The 17,087-nt window shown below is 43.6% G+C and overlaps 1 protein-coding gene across 4 annotated transcripts in view; it reads left to right on the plus strand.

Annotated features, from left to right (window-relative positions):
* Positions 1 to 17,087, plus strand: part of cabin1 (calcineurin binding protein 1) — a 220,037-nt gene that overhangs the window by 127,266 nt on the left and 75,684 nt on the right. For all 4 annotated transcript variants that reach the window (XM_078421329.1, XM_078421331.1, XM_078421330.1 and 1 more), the window contains one exon: positions 11,243 to 11,406. In XM_078421329.1, the coding sequence (XP_078277455.1) occupies positions 11,243 to 11,406 (164 nt within the window). The remainder of the gene's footprint in view (positions 1 to 11,242; positions 11,407 to 17,087) is intronic.

Here is a 17,087-nt window from a genome sequence, read left to right on the forward strand (position 1 = left end):
TCAAATGAGGACCAGACCATGGTAATGGTGTCACATTTTCTTCCTTGAAGGACATTGCATATTGTGGCTGTTTCCTGAACCACCCAGCTAAAAGTTTGATTATTAACCATTTAAATTCAGCCACTCCTGTGCTGGACATTGAACTCTCGGTCTTTCTACTGTTTGACTGGATCTCTGAATTACAGATCTGGATACGCACTTCCACCAGACTCCAATATGTTGGTGTTCAGAGGGACCTGCATGTTCCTGTACACATTGCTGGAAGTTAACATGAAGCTACAGCATGGCAGATAGAAAATCACAACACAGGATCAGGCCCTTTGGCCCACAGTATCTGTACCAAACATAATGTCAGACTAAACTCATCTCACCGGCCTGCACATGATTCGTACCCTTCTGTTCACTGCATATCTACGTGTCTATCTAAAAACCTCAGACATCATTATCGTATCTGCCTCCACCACCACCCTTGGCAGCACATTCCAGGAACTCACCAGTTTGTAAAAAAAATGCCCAGCACATCCTTTAAACTTTGCCCATCTCACCTTAAAGGTTTGCCCTCTTCCACCCTGACATAAAAGGGTGACTCCCCACACTCACCCCCCCCAATCTTTGTACATCCCCAATCCTTTCCACTCGTCAGTTTATTATTATTAAAAAAAAAAAAAAATTAAATTACAATAGGTGCAGGAGTAGGCCATTCAGCCCTTCGAGCCAGCACCGCCATTCAATGCGATCATGGCTGATCACTCTCAATCATTACCCCGTTCCTGCCTTCTCCCCATACCCCCTCACTCCGCTATCCTTAAGAGCTCTATCCAGCTCTCTCTTGAAAGCATCCAACGAACTGGCCTCCACTGCCTTCTGAGGCAGAGAATTCCACACCTTCACCACTCTCTGACTGAAAAAGTTCTTCCTCATCTCCGTTCTAAATGGCCTACCCCTTATTCTTAAACTGTGGCCCCTTGTTCTGGACTCCCCCAACATTGGGAACATGTTTCCTGCCTCTAATGTGTCCAATCCCCTAATTATCTTATATGTTTCAATAAGATCCCCCCTCATCCTTCTAAATTCCAGTGTATACAAGCCTAATTGCTCCAGCCTTTCAACATACGACAGTCCCGCCATTCCGGGAATTAACCTAGTGAACCTACGCTGCACGCCCTCAATAGCAAGAATATCCTTCCTCAAATTTGGAGACCAAAACTGCACACAGTACTCCAGGTGCGGTCTCACCAGGGCCCGGTACAACTGTAGAAGGACCTCTTTGCTCCTATACTCAACTCCTCTTGTTATGAAGGCCAACATTCCATTGGCTTTCTTCACTGCCTGCTGTACCTGCATGCTTCCTGTTAGTGACTGATGCACTAGGACACCCAGATCTCGTTGAACATCCCCTCTTCCTAACTTGACACCATTCAGATAATAATCTGCCTTTCTATTCTTACTTCCAAAGTGAATAATCTCACACTTATCTACATTAAACTGCATCTGCCATGTATCCGCCCACTCACACAACTTGTCCAAGTCACCCTGCAGCCTTATTGCATCTTCCACACAATTCACACTACCCCCCAGCTTAGTATCATCTGCAAATTTGCTAATGGTACTTTTAATCCCTTCATCTAAGTCATTAATGTATATCGTAAATAGCTGGGGTCCCAGCACCGAACCTTGCGGTACCCCACTGGTCACTGCCTGCCATTCCGAAAGGGACCCATTTATTCCCACTCTTTGCTTTCTGTCTGTCAACCAATTTTCTATCCATGTCAGTACCCTACCCCCAATACCATGTGCTCTAATTTTGCCCACTAATCTCCTATGTGGGACCTTGTCGAAGGCTTTCTGAAAGTCGAGGTACACCACATCCACTGACTCTCCCCTGTCAATTTTCCTAGTTACATCCTCAAAAAATTCCAGTAGATTTGTCAAGCATGATTTTCCCTTCGTAAATCCATGCTGACTCGGAATGATCCTGTTACTGCTAACCAAATGCTCAGCAATTTCGTCTTTTATAATTGACTCCAGCATCTTCCCCACCACTGATGTCAGACTAACTGGTCTATAATTACCCGTTTTCTCTCTCCCTCCTTTCTTAAAAAGTGGGATAACATTTGCTATCCTCCAATCCACAGGAACTGATCCTGAATCTATAGAACATTGAAAAATGATCTCCAATGCTTCCACTATTTCTAGAGCCACCTCCTTAAGTACCCTGGGATGCAGACCATCAGGCCCTGGGGATTTATCAGCCTTCAGTCCCATCAGTCTACCCAAAACCATTTCCTGCCTAATGTGGATTTCCTTCAGTTCCTCCATCACCCTAGGTTCTCCGGCCCCTAGAACATTTGGGAGATTGTGTGTATCCTCCTCAGTAAACACAGATCCAAAGTAACGGTTTAACTCGTCTGCCATTTCTTTGTTCCCCATAATAAATTCCCCTGCTTCTGTCTTCAAGGGACCCACATTTGCCTTGACTATTTTTTTCCTCTTCACGTACCTAAAAAAACTTTTGCTATCCTCCTTTATATTATTGGCTAGTTTACCCTCGTACCTCATCTTTTCTCCCCATATTGCCTTTTTAGTTAACTTTTGTTGCTCTTTAAAAGAGTCCCAATCCTCTGTCTTCCCACTCTTCTTTGCTATGTTATACTTCCTCTCCTTAATTTTTATGCTGTCCTTGACTTCCCTCGTCAGCCACAGGTGTCTCTTACTCCCCTTAGAGTCTTTCCGCCTCTTTGGGATAAATTGATCCTGCAACCTCTGCATTATTCCCAGGAATACCTGCCATTGCTGTTCTACCGTCTTCCCTGCTAGGGCCTCCTTCCAGTCAATTTTGGCCAGCTCCTGCCTCATGCCTCTGTAATCCCCTTTGCTATACTGTAATACCGACACTTCTGATTTTCCCTTCTGCCTTTCCATTTGCAGAGTAAAACTTATCATGTTGTGATCACTGCCTCCTAATGGCTCTTTTACCTCTAGTCCCCTTATCAGATCAGGATCATTACACAACACTAAATCCAGAATTGCCTTCTCCCTGGTAGGCTCCAGTACAAGCTGTTCTAAGAATCCATCTCGAAGGCACTCTACAAACTCTCTTTCCTGGGGTCCATTTCCAACCTGATTTTCCCAGTCTACCTGCATGTTAAAATCTCCCATAACCACCGTAGCATTACATTTGTGACACGCCAATTTTATCTCCTGATTCAACTTGCACCCTATGTCAAGGCTACTGTTTGGGGGCCTATAGATAACTCCCATTAGGGTCCTTTTACCCTTACAATTTCTCATTTCTATCCATACTGATTCAACATCTCCTGATTCTATGTCACCCCTTGCAAGGGAATGAATATCATTCCTTACCAGCAGAACAACCCCACCCCATCTGCCCACCTGTCTGTCTTTTCTATACGTTGTGTACCCCTGAATATTCAGTTCCCAGCCCTGGTCCTCTTGTAGCCATGTCTCAGTGATCCCTACAACATCATACTTGCCCATGACTAACTGAGCCTCAAGCTCATCCACTTTATTTTTTATACTACGTGCATTTAAGTACAACACTTTAACTTCTGTATTTACCTCCCCTCTCACATCGGTCACAAATGGCCCTGCCCTTAATCTCTTTTCCCCTCTAGAACTTCTGTTCCCATTCTCCTGTATTCCCTTTAACCTCATCTTCATATTCCCAATTTGTTAACCCCTCCCCCCCACTACTTAGTTTAAAGCCACAGGTGTCGCACTAGCAAACCTGCCTGCCAGAATGTTTGTCCCCCTGCTGTTAAGATGTAACCCGTCCCTTTTGTACAAGTCACCCCTAGCCCAGAAGAGATCCCAGTGGTCCAGAAATCTAAATCCCTGCTCTCTGCACCAGCCCCTCAGCCATAAATTCATACCCTCTATCTCTCTGTTCCTGGCCTCACCAGCACGAGGTACCGGTAGCAGTCCAGAGATAACCACCTTCGACGTCCTACTTCTCAGTCTTTTTCCTAACTCTCTAAACTCCCGCTGTAGCACCTCCTTCCTCTTCCGCCCAACGTCATTCGTGCCCACGTGCACAACGACTTCAGGTTGATTGCCTTCCCTCACTAGGATTTTCTGAAGCCGGTCCGTGATGTGCTGAACCCTGGCACCAGGGAGGCAACAGACCATCCTCAAGTCCCTCCTGCTGCCACAGAATCTTCTGTCCGTCCCTCGGACGATGGAGTCACCCACCACTACGGCTCTTCCTGACTTCGGTCTCCCCTGTCGAGTATCCTTGCCAACAGGTCCGCCACTCGGACTGGAAACGTCTTCTGCCCCGACAGTTCCCAAGAAGGTATACCTATTTGCAATAGGCACAGCCACTGGGGTCTCCTGTAGTCCACGTCCACTCCCCCCTGAAACAGTCTCCCACCTTCGCTCGACCTGGACCCTTGGCGTGACAGCCTCACAATAGGTCCTGTCGAGGAAACTTTCGCATTCCCGGATGGCCCTGAGGTCATCCAACTGCCTCTCCAACTCCACCACACGTCCATTCAGGAGCTGCACCTGGACACAGTTCTTGCAGGTGTAGCTCCCAGAAGCTCCAGCGACGTCCCTATCTTCCCACATCCTGCAGGAAACACACTGCACCAACTTTTCCGCCATTACCTTGTGTCTATAAACAGTTCAGGCTTAAAACAATTGTACCCTCCTCGCCGAAGACTCGCACTTTTCTCACTGGGCACTTCCCGGACAGGGCTGCACCCTTTTGCAAGTCTTGCTTATATCACCAATTTAAATTGCCTGATTGTCCAATTTACCAGACTTCTCACTTAAATGATCAACCAATCCACGTATTCTCTTCTGATTGACTTATTGCACTCTAATTCCCACTCACAGCCAATGGTCGAGATCTCTCCAACTTCCCGACCTTTACAGACTGATTAACAGTGCCCTATTGGCGCTCTTTTTAAACTGCTGTTTCTACCACTATTAACAGGTACTTAATCTCAGCCAATGGTCGTCCTCTCTCCAACTTCCCGACCTTTACAGACTGATTACCAGATCATAATTTCATGTTTCATGGATTTTGTATTTTATGACTGTTGGCAGATCAATTTCCCTCCTGGAATAAATAAAGTTCTATCGTATTGTATCCAAGTCATATAAAGCTGCGTCATGACTTTCTGGCTCTTATACTCAATGCCCTGACCAATGAAGGCATGCAGACCAGACACATTTTTTTACCACTCTATCTTCTTGTGTTGCCATTTCAAGGGAATTATGGACTTGGACCCCAAGATCCCTCTACACATTAATACTGTTAAGGATCTTGGCATTAACCGCATACTTTCCCCTCACATTCAAACAATTAGGCAAACAATGTCATAGAGTCATAGAGAGTCATAGAGTCCTACAGCACAGAAAGAGGCCCTTCGGCCCATCATGTCTGCGCCGCCCGTTACCAAACAGAGTCTAATTTTAATCCCATTTTCCCGCATTTGGACCGTAGCCCTGAATGTTGTAGCATTTCAAGTGCCCATCCAAATGCCTCTTAAATGTTGTGAGTGTTCCCGCTTCCACCACCACCCCAGGCAGTGAGTTCCAGACTCCAACCACCCTCTGGGTGAAAAAGTTATTTCTCACATCCCCCTGAAACCTCCCTCCCCTTACCCTGTATCTATGTCCCCTCGTTGTTGAACCTTCCACCAGTGGAAGAAGTTCCCCGCCATCTACCTTATCTATGCCCCTCATGATCTTGTACACCTCGATCATGTCCCCTCTCAGCCTTCTCTGCTCCAGGGAAAACAACCCCAGTCTGCTCAGTCTCTCCTCATAGCCGAGGCCCTTCATCCCTGGCAGCATCCTGGTGAATCTCCTCTGCACCCTCTCCAAAGCTATCACATCCTTTCTATAATGTGGTGACCAGAACTGTACACAATAATCCAGCTGTGGCCTCACTATTGTTCTGTACAATTCCATCATTACCCCCCTACTTTTATATTCGATGCCCCGGCTAATGAAGGCCAGTAACCCATATGCCTTTTTGACCACCCTGTCCACCTGTCCTGCTGCCTTCAAGGACTTGTGTACCTGCACTCCAAGGTCCCTCTGTACCCCTGTCTTCCCTAGGGTCCTTCCATTCATGGTGTACTCCCTCTCCAAGTTATTTCTGCCAAAGTGCATCACCTCACACTTTTCAGGATTAAATTCCATCTGCCACTGCTCCGCCCATCTGACCATCTCATCTATATCTTCCTGCAGCTTGCAGATCCCTTCCTCGCTATTCACCACCCCCCCTACCTTTGTGTCATCTGCAAACTTGCTGATCATGCCCTGTACGTTGACATCCAGATCATTAATGTAGATTACAAACAGTAAGGGACCCAACACCAATCCCTGCGGCACCCCACTGGACACCGGCCTCCAGTCACAGAAGCAACCTTCTACCATCACCCTCTGCCTTCTGTCACTAAGCCAGTTTTTTATCCATTTTGCCAAGGTGCCCTGGATCCCATGGGCTCTTACCTTCTTGACTAGTCTCCTGTGTGGGACCTTGTCAAAAGCCTTACTGAAATCCATGTATACCACATCCACTGCTCTACCCCCATCTACCTCCTTGGTCACCCCTTCAAAAAATTCAATCAAGTTAGTCAGACACGACCTTCCCTTAACAAAGCCATGTTGACTATCCTTGATTAACCCTCGATCCTCCAAGTGAAGACTGATTCTGTCTCTCAGAATCTTTTCTAGCAGCTTCCCCACCACCGATGTCAGACTCACCGGCCTGTAGTTCCCAGGTTTATCCCTACTGCCCTTTTTAAATAATGGCACCACATTAGCTATCCTCCAGTCCTCCGGTACATCCCCTGTTGCAAGAGAGGCTCTGAAAATTTGTGCCAGAGCCCCCGCAATCCTCCCTTGCCTCTCTCAGCTTCCTGGGATACATCTCGTCAGGGCCCGGAGACTTATCCACTTTTAAGTCTGCCAGAGCCTCCAGCACCGTCTCCCTGTCAAAAGCAATATGCTCAAGAACATCACAACCCTCCTGCTCCATTTCTAAGTCCGCATCGCCCTCCTCCCTCGTAAAAACAGATGCAAAAAATTCATTTAAAACATCTCCTACATCCTCTAGCTCCACACACAGCTTTCCACTATGGTCCCTGATGGCCCCACTCTTTCCCTCGTTATCCTCTTACCCTTGATATACTTATAGAACACTTTGGGATTTTCTTTTATTTTGCCCGCTAGTGCTATCTCATGGCCCCTTTTTGCTCTCGTAATTTCTTTTTTAAGAACCGCCCTACACCTTCTGTATTCCTCTAATGATGTCTGTGCCTTAAGTTCTTTATGCCTTCCAAAAGCCCCCCTTTTTTTTCGAATCAATCCTATTATATCGTTCGACATCCAAGGTTCTTTGGACTTGTTTGTCCAACCCTTAAACTTTAGGAGAACATGCTTCCTCTGTACTTTTTCAATTATTCCTTTGAATAACTCCCACTGTTCTGATGCGGTCCTCCCCACGAGAAGCTGATCCCAGTCCACCAGGGCCAACTTCTGCCTTATCAGATTAAAATCGGCCTTGCCCCAATTTAGAAATTTTCCTCTTTCCTCTGGTCTCTCTTTATCCTTTTCCATTACCACCTTAAATATCACTGAATTGTGATCACTGTCACCAAAATGCTCTGCCACTGACACTTCAGCCACCTGTCCGGCCTCATTTCCCAAGATTAAGTCCAATACCGCCCCCTCCCTTGTTGGACTTTCAACATATTGGCTCAAAAAGCCCTCCTGGATGACCCTTAGGAACTCTGCACCCTCAGGGCCCTTGACACTTTGGCTATCCCAATCAATATTCGGGAAGTTGAAATCCCCTACTATTACTATCCTGTTGTTTTCACACACCCCCGAGATTTGCCTACAAATATGTTCTTCTATTTCCCTCTGACTGTTTGGGGGTCTGTAGTATACACCCAGTAAGGTGCATGCCTCTTTTCTATTTCTCAATTCCACCCAAATAGCCTCATTTGAGGAACCCGCTAATATGTCATCCCTTCTTACAGCAGAAATAGATTATTTGATTAATACTGCAACACCCCCTCCCCTTTTTCCCCTGCTCTCTGTCTCTCCTGAAGATTCTATACCCTGGAATATTGAGCTGCCAGTCCTGCCCTTCCTTCAACCATGTTTCCGTAATGGCAACAATGTCGTACTCCCATGTGTTCAGTAACACCTTCAATTCATCCCCCTTGCTTCCAATACTCCTTGCATTAAAATAAATGCCGTTCAGACTTGCCCTACCCCATTGTGCTGGGGCATTCTTGTTCTGCCTCCCAATCTGACCAGTTTTTTCTTCTATATTTTCCTTCTCCTCACCCCCTATACTAGCTCCATGCTGTATCCCAACCCCCTGCCAAATTAGTTTAAACCTAATGTGTAACAATTTTCACAGTCTTAACAGAATACACTTTTTCTTTTGCGATGATCTTAACTTAATGACCTTGATACTGATAAACAAAGCAGTTAAAGTAATTTTTCCAACATTTAACCTATTGGAATGTTTAAACATTTGAATCCTTACAATTGACTGTCTCTGATTCTTAGAGATTCTTGTATTTAGAAACGTGGAATTGCAGATGTTGGTTTACTACAAAATGACACGGCCTGCTGGAGTAACTCAGCAGGTCAAGCAGTATCTCTGGAGAACATGGAGGCAGGTAGTAAGTTGATATAGGTGAGGGGGTTGGCTTTTGATAGATACATGGTTGAACAGAGGCCAGAGATGAAAGGACAGATGGTGTGAGAGCAGAAAATTAAATTGCAAATTGTGAAGCTAGAGAAAAGAATATTGGTGGAAGGAGAAGAGGAGAAATAGGTATGTCCTATTTCTTGCCTCCCCCTCCCCTTTCACCAACATTCCTTCCTCTAGCTTCACAATTCACAACTCTTCAATTCTTTTGTGCTGCACTTTCTCTCTTTTCATCTTTGGCCTTTGTCCAACCTTCTGCCCCTCATCTATATCAACTTATTACATACCAGGCTTTGTCCTGCTTCCAGTATTCTTAACCTCTCCCCCCTCCCCCCCCCCCCACAATCAGTCTGAAGAGGATCTGACCCGGTCACCAATTCATGTTTTCCAGAGATGCTGCTTGTTACACCAAGTTACGCCAGCATTTTGTGTTGATTCTTACATTTAGTTTGTCCTCATAAGCATAATTTTAAGAAATTTCTTCATTCTGTCTACAGTCTTCCAAAGGTTGGACCTTCAAACTGTATACTAACTGATCTGTAACCTCATGATTTGGTAGGATTATGATCAAGTCAATGCTCCTGCCGTTGTTTCCTCCATTAATTAAAAAATAGCTTTTGAAATGCTTTTAAAATGCTTTGCTGACATCAGAGCATATTTGGGAGATCGTCATCAACAAAGGAGTGTTGTTAGCCTTGAATGCTTATTAAAAAAAAAGCAGGTGAAATTTCACTTCATGAAATAGAGTTGAAAGAGAAATTCAAGAGCCTGGATTTTACTTTTGGCTGAACCCTGCTATCAGCATTCTGACTAGTACTTACTGTTGCTCAGTGTTTGAGGCATAGGATTAGCAGCATTAATTGTAATTCTCACTTCCCAGTGCACAATTATTACCAGATGCACAGTAAAGCTGTTCTGCTAACCTCAGTGAGATTTCACTCAAAATCATCCCCACCAAAAGGATCAAGATTCTCTTAGTTTGTTGAGAAAGGACCACTAACTCTAGGTGAAGGTACCTGTCGTGATGTCCTGGAGGATTCATTTATCAAAATGGTTTCCTCTTTCGGTGGTTATAAACCACTGCTCACCACTGGCAACTTACTGAAGATGTTTCTACATATTCACAATAATTTGCAATAATTAGAATAATAATTGGAAGATTGCAGAAAATGCTAAAGTGGTAGAGAATTAACGTGCCAATGACAAGCAATGCAGCGGAGGGTACTTTTTCAGGGTGACTCGAAGTGGCCAGCGTGTCCAACTTAGTTTATACCTGAGACAGTTTCAAGGCAGTGTGTATAACTATTTTCAGAGGGCCATTGACCACAATTAACCTATCAATGAAATAGTGGAGTGGGAGAGGATTTGGCCATTGAGTATAAGAGACAAAACGTCATACTGCAGCTCTGTATGACTTTCGTTAGGCTGCTTTTGGAGTATTGGAGTTTGGAGATCTGGCTGCCACATTACAGGAAGGATGTGGAGGCCTTGGAGCGGGTGCTGAAGGGACTTACTAGAATGCTGCTTGGATAAGATGATATTAGCTATAAGTAGAGGATGCACAAACATGGATTGTTTTCACTGCAAGGTTGATGGGCGGCGGAAGATCTGATAAAGGTTTTTCAAGTTTTTAAAATATGAGAGACATAGATAGAGGAAACAGGGTGGAAATGTCAAAGACTAGAGGACTCACTTTAAGGTGAGAGAGGCAAATTTAGAGGAGATGTGCGGGGCAAGTATTTTACGCAGAGAGAGGAACGCACTGCCAAGTGTGGTGGTTGACATAGATATGATGGTGCCTTCTGACAGGATTTTGGAAGGCTGCATGTATATGCAGGAAATGGAGGGAAATGTATCATGTGCAGGGAGAGGAGATTAGTTTAACGTGGCATCATGTTCGGTGTGGACATTGTGGGTCAAAGGGCCTATTCGTGTGCTGTACTGTTCCATAGTTCAAAGGCCATCAATACAAAATAAAATGTACAAGATTTAGAAAAGAAGAGATAACAAACCTGTGAATACACTGTTGGGAAGCTGTGAAATTCACTCCAAGAGATGGAGGTGTCAGCAGCACCGTCAACATTCAAGATTAGGTTGGTTAGGTGGATGAAAGGGAAGAAGATAATCGAATACGGGAACCAAATGAACAAATGTACTTAGCTTTACTTTTGTGGGAGACAAACACGGAGTGCAGCAGAATGAAATAAAAAGGAACTTTAGATACTGATTTATACCAAAGATAGACACAAAATGCTGGAGTAAATCAGCGGGTCAGGCAACCTCTCGAACAACTTATTGTGATATGTTATTGGGTCGCATTATTGGGTATGATCTGTGCTCTAATGGACTGAACTATGATCATCATGAGTTCGACCTAAACTTTTAAAGAACAAATAACTATTGTGTGGATTCTCCCTCAACTTCTTTTAATGTGGTTGTTTTGTGTCATTGTTTTACGTCATGCTTATGTGGTCGTCTTTAATCCTCAAAGATGAATGTTGAAGGAATCAAACTTTTTTTTGATCTCTATAGGGAATCTGGCGCATTCCTGTGGATGAAATTGACCGTCCCGGCAGCTTTGCCTCACATATGAACCGTTCAATTGTTATCTTACTTGATGTTCTATCGCAACTGAAGGACCATAATACACTGCTGAGAGTATCTTCCATGCTTCAAAGGACACCTGACCAAGGAAAGTAAGTATGCATTTTAGAACTTCAGAATTATACGGATATAAATAGCAGTGTAGTTTCCTTTCTCAAATTAACAAAACAGAAATATGAGTATCCACATAACATACAAAATTCCCTTTTCTGAATAGTGGAGAAATTCAAACATTCCCTTCATTATTACCTTCTACGTATACTTTATGAAACTTTGCTAAAGTGATGAATAGTCCTGAAACCTATCCATCTCTTGTACTCTCAGACACCAGGGTTATACTCCAGACGAAATAGCGAGTACCTCTGGACTCTCTTCCAAAGTGACATTGGTTTCATAAGTGATAGGAGTAGAATTAGGCCATTCGGCCCATCAAGTCTACTACCACATTCAATCATGGCTGACCTATCTCTCCCTCCTAACCCCATTCTCCTGCCTTCTCCCCATAAACCTCTGACACCCGTACTAATCAAGCATCTATCTCTGCTTTAAATATATCCACTGACTTTACTTCCACAGCCTTCTGTGGCAAAGAATTCCACAGATTCACCACCCTCTGACAAAAGAAATTCCTCCTCATCTCCCTAAAAGAACGTCCTTTAATTCTGAGGCTATGACCTCTGGTCCTTGACTCTCCCACTAGTGGAAACATCTTCGCCATATCCACTCTATCCAAACCTTTCACTATTCTGTATGTTTCAATGAGATACCCCCCTCATCCTTCTAAACTCCAGCGAATATAGGCCCAGTGCCATCAAACACTCATCATATGTTTACCTACTCATTCCTGGGTTTCACTCCATCCATTTTTTTCCACCATTCAACTTGTTTATTTATTTTCACTTCATTGCTAAATCTCTCCCCATTATTTTGTATATTTCTTTTTTAAATCAGTTATATAAAATGCATTGATGAATGTCACAGAGTACCATTTTATAGGATAGGATTTTACTGACAAATGTGGCAGCAAGATTTGTAGAATTTGTATCCGTACAATATTAAGCTGTTAAGATAACTGGACACAAAATACCATCCCCGTTCTCAACAATAGCCAAGCCCAAAATGTGTGTGACAAAGAGAAGGCTGAAGCATTTGCACCTAAACTCAGCCAGACGTGCCAACTGGACAATGCTTTGCAGCTTCAGACTGACATCTCCACAGATATAAACGCCAACCTTCAGCCAATTTAATTCTCTCCAACTGATTTAAAAAAACAACTACAGAATATAATGTACTGCTGTAGATGCCAGCTGTCCCTCTAGCCAAACTGCTCCAGTACAGTTACAACACTGGAATCTACCTGACAATGTAGAACTTGTCTTGGTATGTCCTGTCCATAACAAAATCAGAACAAATACAGCCCAGCTAATTATGATCCAATCGTCTGCTCTCAATCATCAAGAGAGTCCTAGAGTCATACAGCATGGAAACAGGCCCTTTGATCCAACTTGCCCACACCGGCCAACATGTCCCAGCTACGCTAGGCCCACTTGCCTGCCTTTGGGCCATATCCCTCAACCCTGTCCTATCCCTGTACCTGTCTAACTGTTTCTTAAACGTTGGGATAGTCCCTGCCTCAACTACCTCCTCTGACAACTCATTCATACACCCACCACCTTTTGTGTGAAAAAGTTACCCCTCAGATTCCTATTAAATCTTTTCCCCCTCACCTTAAACCTATGTCCTCTGGTCCTTGATTCCCCTACTATGGGCAATAGACTTTGCATCTACCCGATCTATTCCTCTCATGATTTTATACACCTCTATAAGATCACCCCTCATCCTCTTGCACTCCAAGGAATAGTGACCCAACATACTCAACCTCTCCCTACAGCTCCGACCCTCGAGTCCTGGCAACATCCTTGTAAATCGTCTCTGTACCTTTTCCAGCTTGACAATATCTTTCGTATTACATGGTGCCCAGAACTGAACACAATACTCTAAATGCGGCCTCACCACGTCCTATATACTGGCAACATGAATCTCCCAACTTTTATACGGAATACTCTGACTGGTGCCAATAGTCTTTTTGACCACGACTCCTACCTGCGACTCCACTTTCAAGGAACCATGCATCTGCACTCCTAGATCCCTCTGCTCTACAATCCTCCCCAGAGTCCTACCATTCACCGTGTACTACCATTCGAAGTGCTGCAAGATATCATCAATCAACACAAGAACCTGCTCACTGATGCATGGTTTGGGTTTCAGAAGTGCAAAAGCTTAGATTTGGTTAGCCTCAATCCATAGAACTGAGGTCCAGAGGTGAAGTGACATCAGGTCAGCACCTGCCTGGGTGTGACATCAAGGAGTTCTGGTAGAAATGAAATTAATGGACATCATTCCAGTAGTTGGAGTCATACCTTGCACAAAGGAAGATATTTGTGGTTATTGGGGGCCAAGTTTCCCAGTTTCAGGATATCACTGCAGAGTTCCTCAGGGTAGTGACCTGAGTCCAACCATGATCAGCTGTTTTATCAGTGACAACCTTTTCATCATAACGGGTGAAGTAGGAAAAGTCACTAAATATATAATTTTCAGTTCCATGTGCAACCCCTCGGAAAATAATTTCCTCATAACTGATCTAAATCTGACTTATAATTTCCTGTTTTGTCTCTCTTGCATCTTCCTGAAATGCAGTTTTAAATCTGAAGGGAGAATTTTTGAATAGACACAGATTTGGAAGATTATGGCACAGGATCTTATTTAGTTTCCTTATTGGCTTTCTTTGAAGCACTGCATTGGAAACTGCCAGAATCTGAAGATCATTCAGGTTTCACATTTTGGTTAACTCTTTAACTGTTTAATGTACAGAAGTCAGTAGCAACAGCTTGGACCTGAGTCTCCTCAGCAGATAAAGTCTGCTCTGGCCCTTTCTGTATAGCGCATCGGTGTTTTCAGTCCAGTCCAGTTTATTGTTGAGGTAGACACCCAGGTACATAAGAATCCACCCTCTCGATGTCCATTGCCTGGATGTTCACCGGTGTCGGCAAATAACCAGAGTGCAGAGTAGAGTGTTACAACTACAGTAAAAGTGCTGATAGAAAAAAAATGCAAGGGGAACAGTGATTTCGATTGGAAAATCAGAATTACAGCTTTCGCTTATGAGAGGTCTGTTCAGTCAGCTGATAATGGTGGGAAAGAAGATCTGAATCTGGTGGCGCGTGCCTTCTCCCCAACATCTGCAATTTTTTGCAGTCTTGAGCAGATCTGTTACCAAACCAAGAATGATGCATCATATAGGATGTTTTCTATGATACATCATAGAAATTGGTATGGGATGTTGGAGTCATGCCAAATTTCCTTTATCTTCTGAAGAAATAGAGGCATTGGTGTGTTTATTTTGGCCGTGGCTTCATTGTGGGCGAACCAGAAACCTCTCCACTGATGCTGACTGGGCCATGCACAAAACCCTCAGACCCCCGTTTCCTGGAGTCAGTAACTAGCTCTTTCGTCTTGTTGATATTGTTGGGTGGGAAACCCACGTTGCCAGGTTTCCTGACAGGAATTGTTCCTATCTCCATTCCTTTTCAGCCAACAGTCCAGTGTGCTTAACATGAGTTTTATTCACTTGTTAGGGCACATTTGAACATTTTGTGTATACACCTCTGGTGTCTCTGATCCTGCATTCCCTTTAAAATTGTAATTTATACTCCCCTTCTTCATTTTGCTAATGAGAATAGATCATTTCACACTTCCGCATAAGTATAATCCAACATATGTTTGCCCAATTTTACCAGTCTGACGACATCCTCCTGACATATGCTACTATCCTCCTCATTGTTTACTATGTGTCAGCTGCAGACTTTTAAATTATACTCCTGTTGAACAAAACGGGTCAGTATAAATTAAAAAGTGGTATTCTGAAAGCTGACTGCTGGGAACATCACAACACACTTCCCTCCAGTCTGAGAAACAGCTGTTCACAGTGATAATACAAAACAGAAACGGCTGGAAAGGCTGAGACCTGAAAGAGGATTGGGAAGGCTGAGACCTGAAATGTTAACTGTGTTTCACTTTCCCTCGATGTGCCCCACCTGTTGAGCATCTCCAGCATTTTCTGGTTTTTATTACAGATTTCCAGTATCTGCAATTTTTCTTCAATTTTCAGTATTTGTTCACTGCTGCTTTCTTCTGTTTTAAAACAGTTTGTCAGTCAGCCATATCACTATTTCATTGCAGAAGTCAACCAAATTAGATGCAATTTGCATTTAGCAAATCTGTGTATGTTGTTTTGTTTTTTGAAGAGGCAAATAATTTTGTTTCTCGTTATTCCTCACTGCCCAGATAAGATGGTCTAGATGATAGTTGCTTGTTTTATTTCTTCCTGTAAAGGATGCGAACAGCAATGCTCTGAAGGATTTTGTATGCACCAAGGTTTCCACTTTTATGGTAGAATAGGAGAATTAACATTAGCATCCTCTCTCAGGCCAACATCTAGCACTGAGGCCCTAGTGCTCCAGTGAGTAGGCTAGGAAATTTGCATGCCCAAAATAAGACTCCTGGAACAGGAATCTATTCTGAGCTCAGTCATGGCAAGAGACTACCACAAGGTCAAAGGAAACGATTCAATAATAATCTCAAAGCTTCCTTGAAAAAGTGTAATGCCTTCACTGATATATGGAAATTCTTGGCCCATAAGCACTCAAAGTGGAAAATGTCTTTCCGGGATGGCAATGTAAGCTTCAAGTTCATGCTGCAAAGCCTAATTTAAACAGCAACAGGAGCGCCTCACCTCCCATAACTGCTACTTGCTTGACCCACTCACCACCTTCTGTCTCACTTGTGGCAGAGCCTCTGTAGCCCTCACAATGCATGGGCTGTTGTGGAAACTGGTCGTCCTTGACACCAAGGGGCTGCTTACGGGGAAAAGCGTTGTAGCCCTTGTATTCAAGAATTTCTGACATTTTTGTAACTCACAACCTCAGAATCATCCCCTTTGGGCTAAATGATACTCAATACTTAAGTTTTTGCTAACTACTTTGGAACTTCATCATTATGTATCTTAATCCTATCCTGCTTCTCGGTTACCTTCTCTTCCACGGGTTCATTGATTGTATTCTTTTGCGATGTTGTACTTCCAATTTTCTGAGAGCCGGTTCTTTCCTCTCCTATCAGCATGCCTGGTCTTTGTACATGGCAGTCCTTGTTTCTAATCCAAGGCCTAAGCCCTTTTCAGATCAGTGTAATTCAATCTCATAAATGAGATATCCATCTTTATTAATTAATTATGTAATAAAATGGAACTGCGAATGCTGGGTTTATACCAACGATGGGCACAAATTGCTGGAGTAACTCAGAGGGTCAAGCAGCATCTCTGGAGAGAATGGATAGGTGACTTTTCAGGTTGGGACCCTTCTTCAAAATTAATTCATTGTGCTTTTCTGAACAGTTCTAAATCTTTTGATATTGTGATCACTAACCTTCACATGTTCTCTCACTGAATGTTAATTCTGTGGAATTAGATCCATTACTGCTTGCAATCTTGTTGTCTTGATAACATTCAGATAAATAAAGTCTAGTTTTATAATTTAGAAATTTCTTTTACGCTCATTACAATTTTCTCCAGTCCATATCGGTATAACCGAAGTATCCTTTTATCACAAACGTTTGGTTTTACACCCCTCTAACATTTGCTGATTCATATCCTTCCCCTGAATAATGGTGCGCTGAAAATACTCAGCAGCCTCCCTGCTGCACCTAATCTCCAACGAAA

The sequence above is a fragment of the Rhinoraja longicauda genome, chromosome 25 (assembly GCF_053455715.1).
Source record: "Rhinoraja longicauda isolate Sanriku21f chromosome 25, sRhiLon1.1, whole genome shotgun sequence".
Taxonomy (NCBI): domain Eukaryota; kingdom Metazoa; phylum Chordata; class Chondrichthyes; order Rajiformes; family Arhynchobatidae; genus Rhinoraja; species Rhinoraja longicauda.